Here is a 17,391-nt window from a genome sequence, read left to right on the forward strand (position 1 = left end):
ACAATAAACGCATTAATGTAAAAATCAGTTTTACAGGCAACCTCATTGGACAATCGCGGAATGTAATGAAATCAATCATTTTATTATTAATGAATAATTTTTCTTGTTCTTAAGAAAATATTAAATATTTAAAAAAATGCAGTATTTTTAATGTTAAAATAAGATTAAACTAACGAAAACCAAAACCAGAAGTGATAGAGTGATAGGACGCGCTTGTATATCGATGACGTAATACACCTGAGGAGCGAACGAAAAGAACCGAGTTGAATTAATTAAATCGGAAAAAAGAAAGTGTGCATTGTAATCGAGAAAATGCGAGTATTATATTAATCTTTAAAATATTGGCATTAAATCCGTCTTATAAAATCACGACGACTCCTGTAAATCCAGTTATCAGATAAGAATAAAATACCAATATAGCTCTATCGTTGAAAAAATTCGCTTGTTTCTGTTCACCTCGAGTTTTGCTTAGTAGAAATGGCTAAAAAGTGCGCAAAATACGTACGGAAATATGGTATTACGGCACCACCTGTCTAAAAGACCACTTTTTGAAGGAAGCGTGGGTGGTTTCCATAGACACGTTTTACTGTATTTTGAATTCTGTTACGTGGGATTATCGGTGGATACAGGTGTGCTCGAGTGTAACAACAAGATCGATCATATTATATAACTTTTTATAGTAAATAATTTTATGGCATACTCGCGTCACACAGTGCTCGAGTTCCTGGTTGGAGGTTCACTCTCGTTTCTCTCCTAAACTGTGTATCCTTACTTAACTCAAAACTTTTAACAAAACAATATACCGGTAATACTAATTTTATAATTCGGCAATTATACAATACAGTTTTCTTGACAAATTTTTTGTTTAGTGTATCATTATTTTTACGATTGAACGTATTTTATTTTTGTAATATTAAATATAATTAACGTATTTAATCAACTATGAACAATTATCAATGAAATTTCATGTATTTACTTTTTTTCTACTTTAAAATTTTTTAATTTTACAAAAATTAATCTATTTGTAGGCTACAATTACGGAAAAAAATGGTTTATCTGATGATATAGGCATGTGGCCGGATAAAATGAAGGAATTCAATTATTACTGGTTGAAAAACTTTAATTCTTCATTACAACACTGCGATAGTCAGTTATTGAAAAATAATTCATTTGAACAGTTGGACGGAAATAAAATCAGAAAATGTACTATAAGTATGTTTGAAAAAAAGACTCCATGTGGGGAAGTTATCAATCGCTCTTGTCTGTGCTTTTCTCCAACTACGGGCCGTCTTTATTGCTTTTTTGTAAATTATTCGATGACTCCAAAGACAATCAATTTATGCACGGCGGTTTTTGTGACCGGAAACATGGAAATGAGCGATTAGTACAACATGAAATGTCAAATAATCATTTAAAAGCATTGATTTTATTCAATAGCCTTTCAAAAGAACAAGGACGAATCGATAAAGAACTCGAAAAACAAGTCGAAGTTTCCACTCAATATTGGCGCAATGTCTTAAAACGTGTCATTGAGGTTGTGCTATTTTTGAGTGAACGATCATTAGCGTTTAGAGGAACTAATGAAACTTCGGGATCTCCAAGCAATGGTAATTTTCTAGGGATAATTGAATTACTGGCAAAATACGACCCTTTTTTGAAAGAGCATATAGAAGAGTACGAACTGTGGAAGCGGAAAAGCAAATTACCTGTCTTCAACTATTTATGAAGAACTCATTGAAGAAATTGGCAAATTAGTGTATAGCGAAATATTCGATCGATTAAAAAAAGGCAAAAATATATTCGATTTCTTTAGATGCAACAACTGATAAATGTCATGTCGATAAACTGACTTTAATTTTCAGATACGAGGAAAATGCTACTCCAGTTGAAAGGTTTTTAAACTTTTTACCCAATCAAGGCCATAAAGCCGTAGATACGTTTCGTGGATTAAAAAACTTTTTAAAAGAAAACGATATCGATATACGTGATTGCCGCGGCCAATCGTATGATAATGCATCAGCAATGATGGAAAATTTATTGCACTTCAAGCTTTGGTAGCGAATGAAAATAAACAGGCGATTTGGGTACCTTGTTTAAGTCATTCATTAAATTTGACTGGGGAAAAAAGCTTCTAACGCTTCTATTTCTTCAACAAGTTATTTTATGTTTCCGCAAGCTATCTATGTATTTTTTTCAGCTTCAGATTTACGTTGGGCATTGCTTAAAAAAACGTTAGAATCCTATAAAACTGGGAACGTCAATGTACGAGTACCACAACGAGTTGACTGTACTAGATGGTGTGCTCGAGGGAATGCTAATAAGGCATTCGTACTTGGTTATAAGCCAAACAGAGATATTTTATTGAATATATCTCAAAATAATAATTCCGATACAAAAGCACGATGTGAAGCTTTAGAGCTTTATAAGAAAATGTGCCTTTTGGAAACGGGAATCGTGGCATCATTTTGGGACGATATTCTTGAAAACTTAAATAAAACGAGCAGTACGATTCAAAATCCGAAAATACTTGTAAACATCGCAATTTTATGTATTAAATCATTAAAAACATATATTGCGGAAAAACGAGGTAACTTTTCACATTATGAGAATTTAGGAAAAACACTGACTGGTGTAAACGAGTATAAAAACGATCGTATGCGAAGGTCAAAATGTGTTGCGAACATCTATGACACAAGAACGTTTAAATTATTTAACGGTCATAAGTACAGAACGTGATGTATTACGTGAAATAAATATTGAAGATGTAATAAAGAATTTTGCAGATAAAAAAGCCCGAAAATATTTTACATAATTTTTATAAGTTTGCTTTATTTAATTTAAATGTATTACGTTTAATGTATATTGTCTATATTTTATAAAATAAAGCGTTATTTAATTAAATTTAATATGAATTTATAAAAATGTTTTAAGCTTAAACACTTTTACAATAATAAGTAAAATTTTTGAAAACACATTTTTTTTTTTTAAGTACAGTATTTTGTGTAAATTTTCTAAATCATCAAATTTGCCTACTCTTAGAGGGGGGCCCCACCGAATTTGTTCCCAGGGCCGCTGGATTGGTAAATTCGGCCCTGACTGCTTCTTCTCATCACCGACTCCTTTGGTCGAATTGATAGGGGCATGCTGCATTAGGTATGGGACGGCCTAGATTACAGGGTTTGTGTGTATAGAATCACAAACGGGCAGAACAAAACAAAAATTGGCGAGTTTACGTATTTACAGGGTACACACTAACTGTGATTATAATATGAAAGTACCATTTATTTTGAAAGTGGGTTAAGTCCATGTTTTCCTTGTTTCGAGTTATTTAAGGATTTGGGTTTCACTAGATTTTAAACACCCGATAAGCACTAATAGACAATTTTTATGCATTTTATGATGTTAGATAATGTTAATTTATTAGCCAATAGTGTTTATCGACAATGGCTGTAACATATATAGGTTATAATTATAACTGTGTATAATAATAAATACGGTATTTATTATTATTATAATATAATATATAATTATTACTTAATATTTATATTTTTAGTTTTATTTAGGATTTAGAATTTTAAAGTATTCAAGATAAACAGGAGATAATAAATCTATCATGTCCTTTTATATATATTTTATTATAAGGGAAATAATTTTATATTTCTGAAATTATTCGATCTTTCTCGTTGTGATGACAAATCGAGAATTATAAATTACTTTTACACTCCTGTATGCACTGTACACTATTTGAATCGAAGAGAAATATCCGAATATTACACAGTTGTTAGGTTTTCACAGTAGTGCCAATATTGCTACAATTTAATAGGAGCTAAATTATACAGTAAAATATTCGGTTGTCGTAATAATTTTTAAGATAGAGTCACGCCATGTTAGCCATACCGTCAGTCATCAGAACTTCCATTGTCAAAATATGGATTTTGAATTATTTTGACTATAGATTGTTTACAGATAAAACAAAATCATATTAAATTTAATCTATTGTTATTGTAACCTTCATTTTTATAAAAGTGGACTTTTGTCCCACTTTGAAAATAAACTGTTCATATGTTGAATACAAAGATGTAGTGATTTATTGAAACCGTTGCAATCGTTTGTAGACACCTTATAATTATAAGCAATAGTTTAATTCTTTAGAAATTAAACTTTCTTTTAAAAAAGCAGAAGTTTTAAAAATATTTTTAATATTTAAAACTTCTTGAAAAAGCTACAGCTTTTAATAATCGATTGTAATACTGTAATACAGTATTTTTTAATCTTTTCCTAATAGCGGCACTCTCACTTGATAATTTTTTTCTTGCGGTCTTACTATTACTTTATCAATGTAGATTTATTGCAGAAACGTACCTGTATTTTTGATGCTCTGCAATTCAAACTGTTATGATGCCCTTTTGTCCTTGTATTGAATGTTCTAGTCTAAAGGTCGAGTTAAAGAATTATTAAGCCGTGCACTAGCGAAAGATTCGAGGATCCAGCTACCAAAATATAGGTTATGTATAGATTCCGACGAGCTCAGCGACCCATATAACTGTAGGGTTCGAGTCTAGCAAGCCCCCAGAAAAAATTTTGAAATTTTACTAGTTACAGGAACATTTTGATGTTATATGACAGGTTATTAGGTGGCATTTCTCAACACTATATTTTGGAGTCTATCGTGACCGAATGGATAAAACTGCTGAACATTGGTAATTGGTTGCGGTTTGCGCCTCAGCAATGGACTGACTATGTGAAGTTTTCCAGGTTTTCTTCACGTGTCTAACATCAAAATGGAGTCAAGTTTTCTGTAGAAAGTCTTCTCGGAAGTCATCTCCCTCGTAAGATCTCTCATAGAAGTCTGTTGTTGCGTTGTATTATTTCCATCAATCCAATCCTTGTTTTGATTTTACTTTTATGAAACTTGCAAATATTAATTTACAGAATCACAATAAGCATAATATAGAATTTCATTAGGTCTATTATAATATACAATGTTTATAATTAGAATTGCGATTTTATTCTTTTTTAGAAATAAACGTCGGCGATATCGACTGTTCTAAAACATTCTATTCATACTATTATACATGCAGAAACTCAAAGTGCAGGTAAGAATATTTTAAAGCGATTTCAAAATCATAGTTATGTCATTTAATTCAAATTTATATTATTAATGATTTATAATTAATTACTGTTGCGTAAGTTATTTATTTATTATTAATTATCCTACTATTGGAAAAAGCTTGGTAGTTAAACCAATTTTATGTAATGAAATGAACTCGGGATGACAGGTCAAACCTAAAGATAAACAATCGCAACGAGTATTCTACAGAGCGACAAAGGCAGAGAATTCGCCAATAATGCTATCAAAGAACTGTGTAGTATGTGACCAATGTCTGGTCAATATTTATCAGGCTGCGCGGCCATTTTAGTCATTATTCATAATGGCTGGGCATTATAATTAATCACATGGTAATTGAAAAAAAAACATTGTTTATACAGTATACTATGATTATTTTATGTTGTGTTATGAGAATTACAGTTCTGTAATGGAATGTCATTTTAATTAATTTTTTGTACATAAAAATTTTCGTACATCAATCATATCAACAGATGAAATTTTCAATTATTCACAGTAGTAAAAGACTTTATAATCACTTTGTATACTGGAAGCAAAATCAAAATGCGATTAGGATAAACCGCTATATTATATATTAATATTAAATTATTAACTGATAATATTCTATATTATTAATTAAAGAATTTAAGTTGTTTTGAAATAATACTAATGAAATATTTTTTTTTTATTGAGAATCTTAGTAGATGCTTCCATTCATGCAATAGTATTTTTGCTTCAATGTTTAAGGCACTTGAACCAACTGCAAAGAAAAGAAAGATTTCATTCGTTATTGTACGCATTTTTTTGAATCACTTTTGTGTCTTTTAGAGGTCGTTGCACAAGCTCTTGTATAGAGGATACACAGACAATCTGGGGAACAGAAATTTATACTTATGTAATTTAATCTCTTTTATTATTTACTAATGTTACTACATTATTCATTATGTTATTATTTATTTTTAATTTATTTAAAGGATTCTCCAGTATGCAAAGCGGCACTTCACGATTTACGCATTTCGTCTTGGAATAATTCAGCTCGCATAGTCACATTTCAGTGTTTAATTTCTAATAAATTCGTTGGATCTGTAAGACAGAATATTGAAACAAAGAGGTAAGATTTCGTTTATTTTACAAGCTAGTTTACCAAGGAAAAATTAACTGTATATATATTATAAAATGTTGTAAAAAATGGGGGTTCATGACTTCGTTTTCGAGGTCTTAGCAAGAGCGCGCGCGACTTTGTCAGGCAATGTTCCAAGGTCGCTAGCGTGTCTTCTATGGGCTTATAGAATTGAGTTCGTTCTCAAAGTTTGATGAGTCAATTAGATAAAACTTTGCTATTTTCTATTAATTGCGATGAGAAATCCAAAAATGTGATAAGAGTCTATTTAAATGTAAAATATAGGAGTCCATCACTTCTTTTCGATATGAGGTAGAGTCAAAGTGACAATGTCTGCGCTCTCAGACACTATTAAGAGAGTCTAATCACGGTCATTTCTTGACGCTCTTTCTATATAATTTATAGGAATTCGACACAGTGATTTAATATGTATAAATTGAACGAATATTTAGTCGTATATTAGGTATTTGTTAGCAATCTTCATAGGTGTTCACCTTAATTTTTTATGTTCCCATTTACGTATTATTTCCATATTATCTTAATATAAGAAAATTAGTAGAAAAATTAAATTTCTTAATAAATATGAATAAATATTTATTTTTTAGATAATATTTTAATCAAAAACCTTATTTATTATAGTTATTATCAAGAGGGATACACTGGCTGTATTTTCAAGAATCCAAGAATAACAGGTAAATAAATAGTTTCATTAATAATTGAGCTTCAGTTTGAAAAAATCTGGCGACGAGTTTTGTAACTTTCCCGGCATTTATGGGATTTTATTCTAAAAATAACATTTCTGTTATTAATTAAAATAACTAAAATTGTATGTGGCATCATCTGTTATGAGATTCTGTTATAAAAACTTTATATATTTATAATTATTATAAAATAGCAAAAGAATTAATTTTGAGGATAGAAATGAATTTTATAAAACACTATAAATACTAACAACAAGTAAAATCTTCATTAAGTCAGACCTACCCCGAGATATATCATGTGATCACCCTCTATCTTTCCATCCCCTTGATCTTTCACGACCAAAATTTAATATCGTCAATTCCCCTTATATACAAATTTCGTTTCTTTATCTTTACCCTGTCCTGACATATTGTGTCCTGAGATGTCCCTGGAGATTTTCAAAAAACACGGAGGGTCAAATTTGACACCATTGCATTACTTTCCCTTGTTATGTATATATAACAACCGTGAAAGTAAAATTGTAGACCTATATTCCCACTCTCGCCATCTGTCTGTTTGTTTGTCCTTCCTTAATTTTGAGAACGGTATTAGATAGATAAAAGTCGAGACTAGATATGGAAAGCTTAGGAGCAGGAGACCACAACTAACTATATACGAATGTCCGGTCTAGACCGGAAGTCACATGATTTAAATTCAACGGAATTGCACTGTGCATAAAGAAATAGACTCTTCTTATTTTCAATTAATTAGGAATAACTATAACATAGTTATGTATTTGTCCATAAGATATAAAACTATTTTTGTTGTCTAAAGAAAAATAACCTTATTTTATCTTTCAGAAGAAATATTAGACATTATTTCACTTCATCATAATTATTTCGTGGATATTGGCACACATAGATTGGAATGTCGAATATCTTCAAACGCAATTGGAAGGAAAATATATTTCGGTAAATTTAAGGGTAACAATGAATATGAAGGATATAAAACACGCAGAGGTAATAATAATAATAATAATCTTTATTTGACGTAAAAGGCTTTCGCCTGTTACAAGAGCGTTTTATTTACACTCGTATTAACATCTCATACAATAACATCTTAACAACATTGATATATTCTATTTTCTGATCTATAGAATTTCATTAATATTTTGTCACAATTATCATTTAATAAATTGTTTAACGTAGTTATATAACATATAAATCGTGTTAGTATTAGCTCTAGTGGGAACCGAAATGTAGGTTTTGCAAAATGCATGGGAGCCGCAGTTCTGTACTGTCGTGGCGGATAGTACAGTATCCACCAGTATTTTTTTATAGTATGGTAAGGCAGAGAAGGATAGGGTGTCCCCCTGCCTTACCATATTATAAAAAAAATAGATTAGAAATGTCAATTTAATTTATTGCACCAACTTGGAAATAAATTACTAAATATTGCATATATATAATTACATATTTTCACAAAATTGTGGAAATAAAATTGCAAAATAATGATAAAAAGCAGAAATTAACACTTTCAGCAAGAGCCTCATGTAACTCAAAAACAGCCGCATGCGGCTCTCGGAGTTGCATTTGCCCATGTCTATTATAATAACATATAAATCGTGTTGGTATTAGCTCTGTTAAAAATCTTATACATTTCCATCTCACTAGTACAGTTAGCCAGTGGCCTAATTTTGAGCCTTTGTAGTTTATCCTTTTCATTACAGCATTCGCATATAATATGAAGTTTAGATAAAGTTTTGGTACAATTTGGACATTTAGATTGGGTGTAGTCTATATATTTTTCATTTATAATTATTCCAATTTTATTTAACCTAATCTGTATAAAAAAACTTTTTGATTTTAAAGGCTAGATTTGTCAATATATAGTTGTTATTTACTGGGTAATTTAGAATTGTTGTATACCAGCTTGTGTTTTCCCGTTTTCGTATACAGTCAAACCTGTTTTTATGCGGTGGATAGGGACCGCATTAAAAAAAACGCATAAAAAAATCGCACGAAACTTCACGAATGGCTGTGAAAAATAGTTTTCGCAACACAATTTAAAAAATATTTTTTTAATGCGGTCAACAGGGACCACATAAAAAAAGTCTCACATAGAAAATAACTCAAAACCGTACGAAATAGAATTTATTGACAACAGATGTCAGCACTTGACTGCATCGTCTGGTCTATCGTCTGTTTTACATATTTTTGTCCAGGTGGTGTTTTGTTGACTTAAAAAGTAAATTATTTCATTTTTCGCATATTCATGCAATAATATTACTATAATAAGTGCATTTATGCTATAATAAGTTTATTTAGCTATAATAAGTCAACGTGAGACATGACGAATCGCACGAGACTAGTCGCCAACTATACTGCACAAATAAAAAATCGCACAAAAAAAGACCGCATAAAAACAGGTTTGACTGTATCTTCAATGTCTTGAACAACGGAGTGCTCCATAACTCAGTATATTATTTCTTTACTATACTGCTCCATATTATATGTACGATGCAAAAACAGTTTCATAGAGAATCCATATTTATTTACTATCTTCGATAGCTGAATTATCCAGCTTCGTCTTAAATCCGTCTCCCTTGATTTGTGGTATAGTAAAAACAGTAATTTTGTTATGTCTTCTGCCTTAATAATTTTTTGTAAAAACATTAAATAACTTTTTATTAGTATAGTATTTAATCTGAATCTATCTGTTTCTAATCTTAAGGCGCTGCCCGGGATATTAAATTCTAGTTGGAATATCTTGCGTATAAATATATTCTGTATTTTTTCAGTCATTAAATTTATCCATACTCCAAACTGGGGCCGCGTAGCCCATTGAATTCATCACAAGCGAATTAAAAAGTTGAAAATGTGTTCCTAAGTTCTTTAGTTTAGCCTTACAGAATATACCAATTAAATTGTTTATTACAATTTTTGCTTTATTTAGTGAATTTTTATAATGTTTCTCAAATGAGACGTTAAGTGTAAATGTTATTCCTAAAAATTTAATTTCCTTGACTATTTTCACTTCTTTATTAATAAAAAAAGACGTGCTTTTTGGATACATTTCTACCATTTCTGAATATCCTTATTGTTGATTTTTTTGGATTTATTTTAACTCTTAACTTTTGTTGGATCTTTCTACGGAGTGCAGCTGCCGTAGGAGCTACCAGCACAATGTCATCAGCATATGATATAGTATGTATAGTCTGATTTTCGATTTGAATTCCATCTTCGTCTCTTTTAAAGCAATTATTTAGGTTAAATAGATAAAAGTTCAAAAGACAGAGGTAATGAAATAAATAACTTTTCTTTAAATACGATTTTTTATGTCAGAAATTATATTGGTTAAACTTTTGCTTTCCAAATTTTTTAAAATTACATTAGTTATTCAGCGATTTAATATTTAAGTACGTTCGAAATAACATCTGCTTTCTTCTATATTTAATTAATATATTATGTTTACATTTTAAAAAGAAGATTTTCATTCAAATTAAAAACTAACTTAGACAAAAAATATGGTTTTAAAATTTATTGGTGATTAAGATCAACGTTTAAAGCACTGGTTAAGACTGATAACTGATAAGAGGAAAGTAGTGCGAAAAGACAGCTTTTTGCCTGTTTACCTAAAGATAATGATAACTATAACCAATCTGATTACAATAAGTGAAGTTTCATAAGTTTATTTAACTTATAAAATTTGGAACTTGTTAATTACAATTTCCAAAATATAAAATATGTAAAAATTAAACAGCTGATAGTAATACTTGTAATTACAATAAGTGGACTCTGCTATGTAGCGAAAATTGATTTAAGAATATATTGATTTGAATTAGAAGATTCTTCCTAGTACAACAGTTGTGATTTCCTTCTTGTAGCGATGCCATTATAATGAACGAAGGCGCAGAGCAAGGGTTGCTTTGTACGGAACTCTAATATACAAATTATTTTAGTAACTTATAAAAATTTGTATCTATTTGTGAAATGAAATTTGTGTTTAAATTAAATGAATACGTAAAACAAATGCTATTAATAGGCTTGTCTGTATAACTGCTTTATACTGTACTATAACTTATTTTCTATACCGATTTTACGTTGGTATTAGTTTATCTTTAGTTAAAAAAATTATCAACAATTCAAATATACTGCAAGTTATCTGCATTTTAAAACAATATATACTTTTTAATAATTTGTTAACTACGAAACACAATATAGTGCTTTGACGATCACTTGGCTTTCTTCTCCCTTTTATTTAGTTGATCAACTAAATAAAAGGGAGAAGAAAGCCAAGTGATCGTCAAAGCACTATATTGTGTTTCGTAGTTAACAAGAATCAAGCACGACACGGTTTCAAGTCATTAATTTTAATAATTTATTACTTTTAACTTATGGAAAATAATAATTATTTTTACAGTTTTGTTTTTTTATAATCGATAAAACTTTTTTGTATTTATTCTTCACGATTGTTTAGAAATTCATTTTATTACGAAATATAATGATGTACAATAACGACTAAAGTTATTTTCAGGTTCACATATTTATCATCATTATTCCTGGAATGAGTTAGGGGGTTTTTGGTGTAAACCTGAACGAAGCATGCTCTCCGGTGTCCTTTCATATTCAATGTGGAAATATAGTCAGTATATTATTATTAGGGATTATAATTCACTTTATTTTGTAACATTATTCGAATTATTAAATTACAGCTGTACTCCTCCCGACTTCCTTTACGATAACTAAGAATATCGGCGACCAGGCAAAAATAAAAATGAATACGGTCTCAAATTTTCCGTATGTGAATTGGAAAAAGAACGAAGTGACGTATAATTCCCTTCGTGGTGTAAAGGCCGATTCATATATAAACTTTCATTCCTTGGAAATTGGTGATGCAGGATTTTACAGTTTGAATAAAGATGATTATAATCGTGGAATTACCAGACTAATAGTTCGTGGTAAGTTTAACAATTTTATAATATTGTACAACTATACATGTGATAAATATAATGTTAAACAATATATTCAAATATGTCTTTACATAAATTCAAAGGAATTATTTATTTACATACATTAAAACTATATATGGTATATGTATTGCAAAGATTCTTAATATAATCCAAATCTATAAATAGGAAAATTTGCCAAAAATGAATTACTGCCATGGCAAAAATATTGATGGACAGTAATCCATTTTTATGAATTTTTGTCATGTTAGTTTAAAATGAAATTTGAAACAAATTTCAGTTTGTCAAGATGGAATTTACGGTCCTCTTTGTGAACATCAATGCCCCAATTGTTTAAATGGAGGGGTGTGTCACGATTTGACTGGCGACTGCATCTGTCCACCAGGATTCAATGGAACTCTCTGTGAGAATGGTAAAATCTATTTCATTTTTATATTTTATCGGTTTAAAATTTTTATAAATTTACGTGTAAGAATAAATATTTCAAATGAAAACAGGTGTACATTTATTTAAATAAGTAATTTGTAATGAATGAATGAAAGAAATTCAGATGTACTCTTCGCACTCAATTGCTATCAATACATCGTATTGATAGAAATTAAGTGCGAAGATTACATTAAGTAATAAATAAGTAATAAATCATAAAAATTATGAAAGATACACGTACTTTGTTATACTAACAAAGTCAAAAATGCTTTTATACAATAAATATTAACTGTATTGTAACATAATTGCATCTTATGTTAATAAATATAATACACCTATATAATATATTTTATTTATAAAATTTTGTTCACATTATCATTAGTAATATCATTCTAATCAATTTGTAATTTCAATTGCCGCATAATATGTAGGCTATGATTAAAGTCATTTATTATATTGTAGTTATAATAAAAAATATCATTCTGGAAAGAAAGTTGTTTGTATATAGCAAGATGTAAATAAATTAATTCGCCTTTTTAAAAATAAAAAAGTCAAAATGATTTTATATTTAAGTTTGATGTAAACTCCTCTTACTCGAATGACGTAACGAGCAAGTCTGCGCGGATAATCGGGTACACCATTGTAAAAAGTAAAATAGAATACAAATACGTTTAAAACAAAAATAACATATACAGGACAAAATACATTTATGTCCTGTATGTCAGGCCTCACCCTCATCACCTTGTTATTCTTATTGGAAGCCTGGTGAGTCCAAAAAGAAGTCCTCTCAGTACCCACAGAGTGGGACGAATCCAAAAACGTTTCATATCTAATTCTTAATAAAAACTAATTTTTTTGCTTACTTACAGTATAATATTACTGTATTTCCAATACTTCATTTGGCACATAAAGTATTTCATTTATCTCCTACTGAAAAATTAGTGAATGATATTAACTAAATTTTCCTTCTAACTTTGCCATATAAATATTTCAATTTATTTTTTATTTCAGAAAGAATATTACATGTGAATTAAGAAAATTAATTTTATTTGTGTTAACAGCCTGCAAACCCGGATTTTTCGGAAGAGATTGTGGCCAACAGTGCTTCAAGAGGGAACAAACGACTTACTGTGCAGAAATTCTCTTCTGCTTACCAGATCCATATGGTTGTTCTTGCATCAGCGGTTTCACTTCTGTCTTTTGCAATGAATGTAAAGTTTTAAAAATTTCAAATTGCTATTTAGTTATAAAATTATATTGTTTAATGTTTGACAATATTATCTTTTAGCGTGTGCTTCGGGATTTTATGGTGCAGGATGTACTCAGAAATGTTCTCATTGCAAAAATTCAAACCAATGCGAAGCAAAAACTGGCAAGTGTCCAGATGGATGTGAAGAAGGATGGCATGGAACTCCTTGTGTGTTAAGTGAGTAAGACGTATTAAATATAGGTATATATCCAAAATTTAGTATTATTTTCGTGTGTATAATAATTTTGTACTCACCAATGTATAAGAATGGCATTAACTTTGTTTTACTGTTCTTATTTCCTTTTTAAAATAAGTGCTTTTACATTCTAATCTATTTTAAACCTTTATTAGTGGCTTATACATACATTATTACCAAGTGTACATTGTAAGAAGCGTTAATATTTGCAAAAGATTAAGAGTGGTAAGATTACCTTAAGAAATAATAACATAATATAAGACTGTTCAGTCTAGTCTCTAAACACGCATCAACGATATATTCTTACAAGAAGACCCTACGGCTTTGAGGAAACGGATTTTGATGATCTTCGGTGTGGAGGTAGTACACCGTGTGAATGAACTACCTGTAAAATACTAAAGTGCAATACTCAAATGTAATCGAGAAAAATGAACTTAAAGTTTTCTTTAGCACTTTATATATAAGTTACGCGTACTTCCGCTTGAGTGTGCTGTGGCGTGAGTGGTAACGCTCCTGACTCGTACGCTTGCGTACTCGGGTTCAATTCTCTTGTTCTGTATACTTTTTTTTTATTCATAAATACTTAAATAATATAATGTTATTTACTCATTCATTTATTTTTTATTATTTATTTATTTTAATTTAAAAGAGTGAGTGAAAAAGACTCTACACCCATGTTCAAACCCGGCATAAGTAGTTCTCTCACAACTTGAAAAAGGTGGGTTCTCAAAGTAAAAATATTAGACTTGGAACATTAGAAATTAAATTAAAATAAATAAAAAATAAATGAATGAGTAAATAACATTATATTATTTAAGTATTTATGAATAAAAAAAAGTATACAGAACAAGAGAATTGAACCCGAGTACGCAAGCGTACGAGTCAGGAGCGTTACCACTCACGCCACAGCACACTCAAGCGGAAGTACGCGTAACTTATATATAAAGTGCTAAAGAAAACTTTAAGTTCATTTTTCTCGATTACATTTGAGTATTGCACTTTAGTATTTTACAGGTAGTTCATTCACACGGTGTACTACCTCCACACCGAAGATCATCAAAATCCGTTTCCCCAAAGCCGTAGGGTCTCCTTGTTAGTATTGTGTTAGAAAATATATATACGAACGATAGATACATCGTCACAATACCGGGCTGAAATTTTTAATCATAGTTTTAATTTATTTAATTTAAATCTATTTGTTTATCAGAAAACCTTTTTATTAACGTTAATAACTTAAATATGAAATTTAACATATTACTTAACTCTTATTACACGTTATTCTTTATTTTGTAAATAATAGAAATTTAATCAGTTATTAAAAAGTAAATCTAAAAATTAATTTCTATTTCTTTACTTTATAAATTTTTGTCTTTTAACAGAATAAAACATTATCTTCTTTAAAGGTTATCCCGCATTCAAACATGCTCCAACTGTAAAAGTAACAACATCAAACAGCATTGAATTGATGTTTCAGGAATGGGAAGAAAATAAAGATAAAGGAACAGGAACTCCGGATTATTATATAATTCAATACAAAGTATGTGCAAGTATATTATTTATTTTATAATTTAATTTTATAAATTAAATTATGTTACATATAATAATGAACATAATAACAACAAATGTAATTGAAGACACTTTTTTAATATATATTAATCGGAAAATACATTGCAAAGTTATATTGCAAATAGTAAAAAGCATGACAAATCTCAATAAATTAGATAAACTTTTTAATTCTTCTGTGATTTAAAAATATATAAGCTAATATTTTTATTTTAATGAAAGTATTAGTTCCTCTATTATAATTTTAAAATAAAATCGGTTTTATCATATTCAGTTTTAAATTGTTCTTTATACATTGTTTCACCTTAGATTAAATCGAAGAATTCGGAATGGAAGGACAGTCAAGAGAAAAGGCTAAATAGAATATTTAATAAAAATTATGCTACAATTTTGGAGAATCTCCGTGCTGGCACAACGTACATGATAAGAGTTATTATTAAAGACATAAGTGGACATGCACAATTGAACGGTATACCTACTTTGGAAACAACAACAATTTGTGCAGGTAAACACACACTTATATATATTAAATATAGATCTATTATTAATATGCATGTTTCAAAACTAAGTTTTAGTAGCTGTTGTTATGCATTTCAATATTCGAAGTAAAATTATAATATTGAGAAATTAACCTATTTTAAATTTTATTTTGTTTGTAAACCAAGTTATGTATTCATTTAAATTTAAAAATGTTTTCAATATATTTTACTTTTAGTATTACAAATATTTATAATAGTATTATTCGGTTTCTTTAGAAAGATATTCGTTTTCTAATCTCAAATTAAACTCCGTTGCAGCCTTTATGACAGAAATGATAAGAGGGTCTTTCCAATTATTCTCAGAAAGATTTCACGAATTCGCGAACGACCTGTAATAACGAAAGAAATGTTGAGTCAAAACTTTTCACGAAGCATGACATTATGCAGAATAGTGGTGACAAATTTTACAAATCTATATATATAATCGAGATGGGTTGATAATAATAATAATAACTTTTCCGTGGTCACCACCTGGAAGTGGTGGGAGAGTCCAATAATTTTACTGATCCATAGGGCAATGCAGGCTGGAACACAAGCTCCTGGTAGGGACACCCATGCCAGTAAGGTCTATGGGGAGAAATGAAGCTAAGAGTATCCACAGTCACATTCTGTGAAGATATTTATCATGGTAGTAACCAGATCTAAGTATGATACCGGCTTAGACGTCGCCCGGTTTGACAAGGTCCGCACAGTGTCACACCAACAGAAGAAGAACTCACAACTTATTGGTCTTTCTTTGGTCCAGTGCTGTTACGCACAATGCTGATGCAGGCTGGATCGAGGAGGAGAACAAAAAATTGCATAACATACCAACTATGCCCTGTGCTGAAATAAACGTACACAACATCCGCTACGCTGTTAACAGAGAACAGAGCATACAAATGAAAGACACCTGGTGTAGACAACATTCACAATTTCTGGTACAAAAAGTTTACATCACTGCACCAGGAACTAGCTAAACATCTAACACACATCATCATCAATCCACAAGACATGCTAAAATTTCTTACTCAGGGCATCACCTACAGGAAACCTAAAAACAACAATACCGCAGATCCCACACAATACAGACCAATTACATGTCATCCAACACTCTACAAATTATTGTCATTCTGTATCGCAAACAAAATATACAAACATGTTGAAGAAAACAACATTCTTACGGAACAACAAAAAAGTTTCCGTAGAAATCACAGGGGATGCAAAGAACAGTTACTCATAGATTCAGTCATTCTGTGGCAAGAACACAAACAACAAAGAAACATACACATGACATATATCGACTACAGAAAAGCATTTGACTGTTTCACATAGGTGGCTGCTAGATATTCTACTCAAGTACAAAACATCCATCACTCATTGCATTCTCCAAAACACTATGCAGCACTGGAGAACAACACTACATCTCAGGGTTGGTAACACTTTCATACAAACAAATCAAATATTTATTAGGCGAGGAATTTTTCAAAGAGATTCCTTGAGTCTGCCTAGCCTTGAACCCATTATCCAACATGTTAAACAACACACAATATGGCTACAAT

At 30.0% G+C, this 17,391-nt stretch overlaps 2 protein-coding genes across 2 annotated transcripts in view; both read left to right on the top strand.

The window, feature by feature from the left end:
- LOC136968389 (receptor-type tyrosine-protein phosphatase T-like) overlaps nt 1-17,391 on the top strand; it is a 63,787-nt gene that overhangs the window by 26,035 nt on the left and 20,361 nt on the right. The gene's annotated exons all lie outside the window — the stretch shown is intronic.
- Nucleotides 7,734-15,679, top strand: LOC136968392 (tyrosine-protein kinase receptor Tie-1-like). The gene is made up of 8 exons (XM_067262410.1): nt 7,734-7,927; nt 11,445-11,552; nt 11,623-11,868; nt 12,158-12,289; nt 13,365-13,514; nt 13,592-13,729; nt 15,223-15,285; nt 15,621-15,679. The coding sequence occupies exons 2-7, from the start codon at nt 11,513-11,515 to the stop codon at nt 15,237-15,239; spliced, it is 723 nt and encodes a 240-aa protein (XP_067118511.1). The 5' UTR covers nt 7,734-7,927; nt 11,445-11,512; the 3' UTR covers nt 15,240-15,285; nt 15,621-15,679.

This window comes from Centruroides vittatus, unplaced genomic scaffold (genome assembly GCF_030686945.1).
Source record: "Centruroides vittatus isolate TY-2023 unplaced genomic scaffold, ASM3068694v2 contig_1457, whole genome shotgun sequence".
In the NCBI taxonomy this organism is placed as follows: domain Eukaryota; kingdom Metazoa; phylum Arthropoda; class Arachnida; order Scorpiones; family Buthidae; genus Centruroides; species Centruroides vittatus.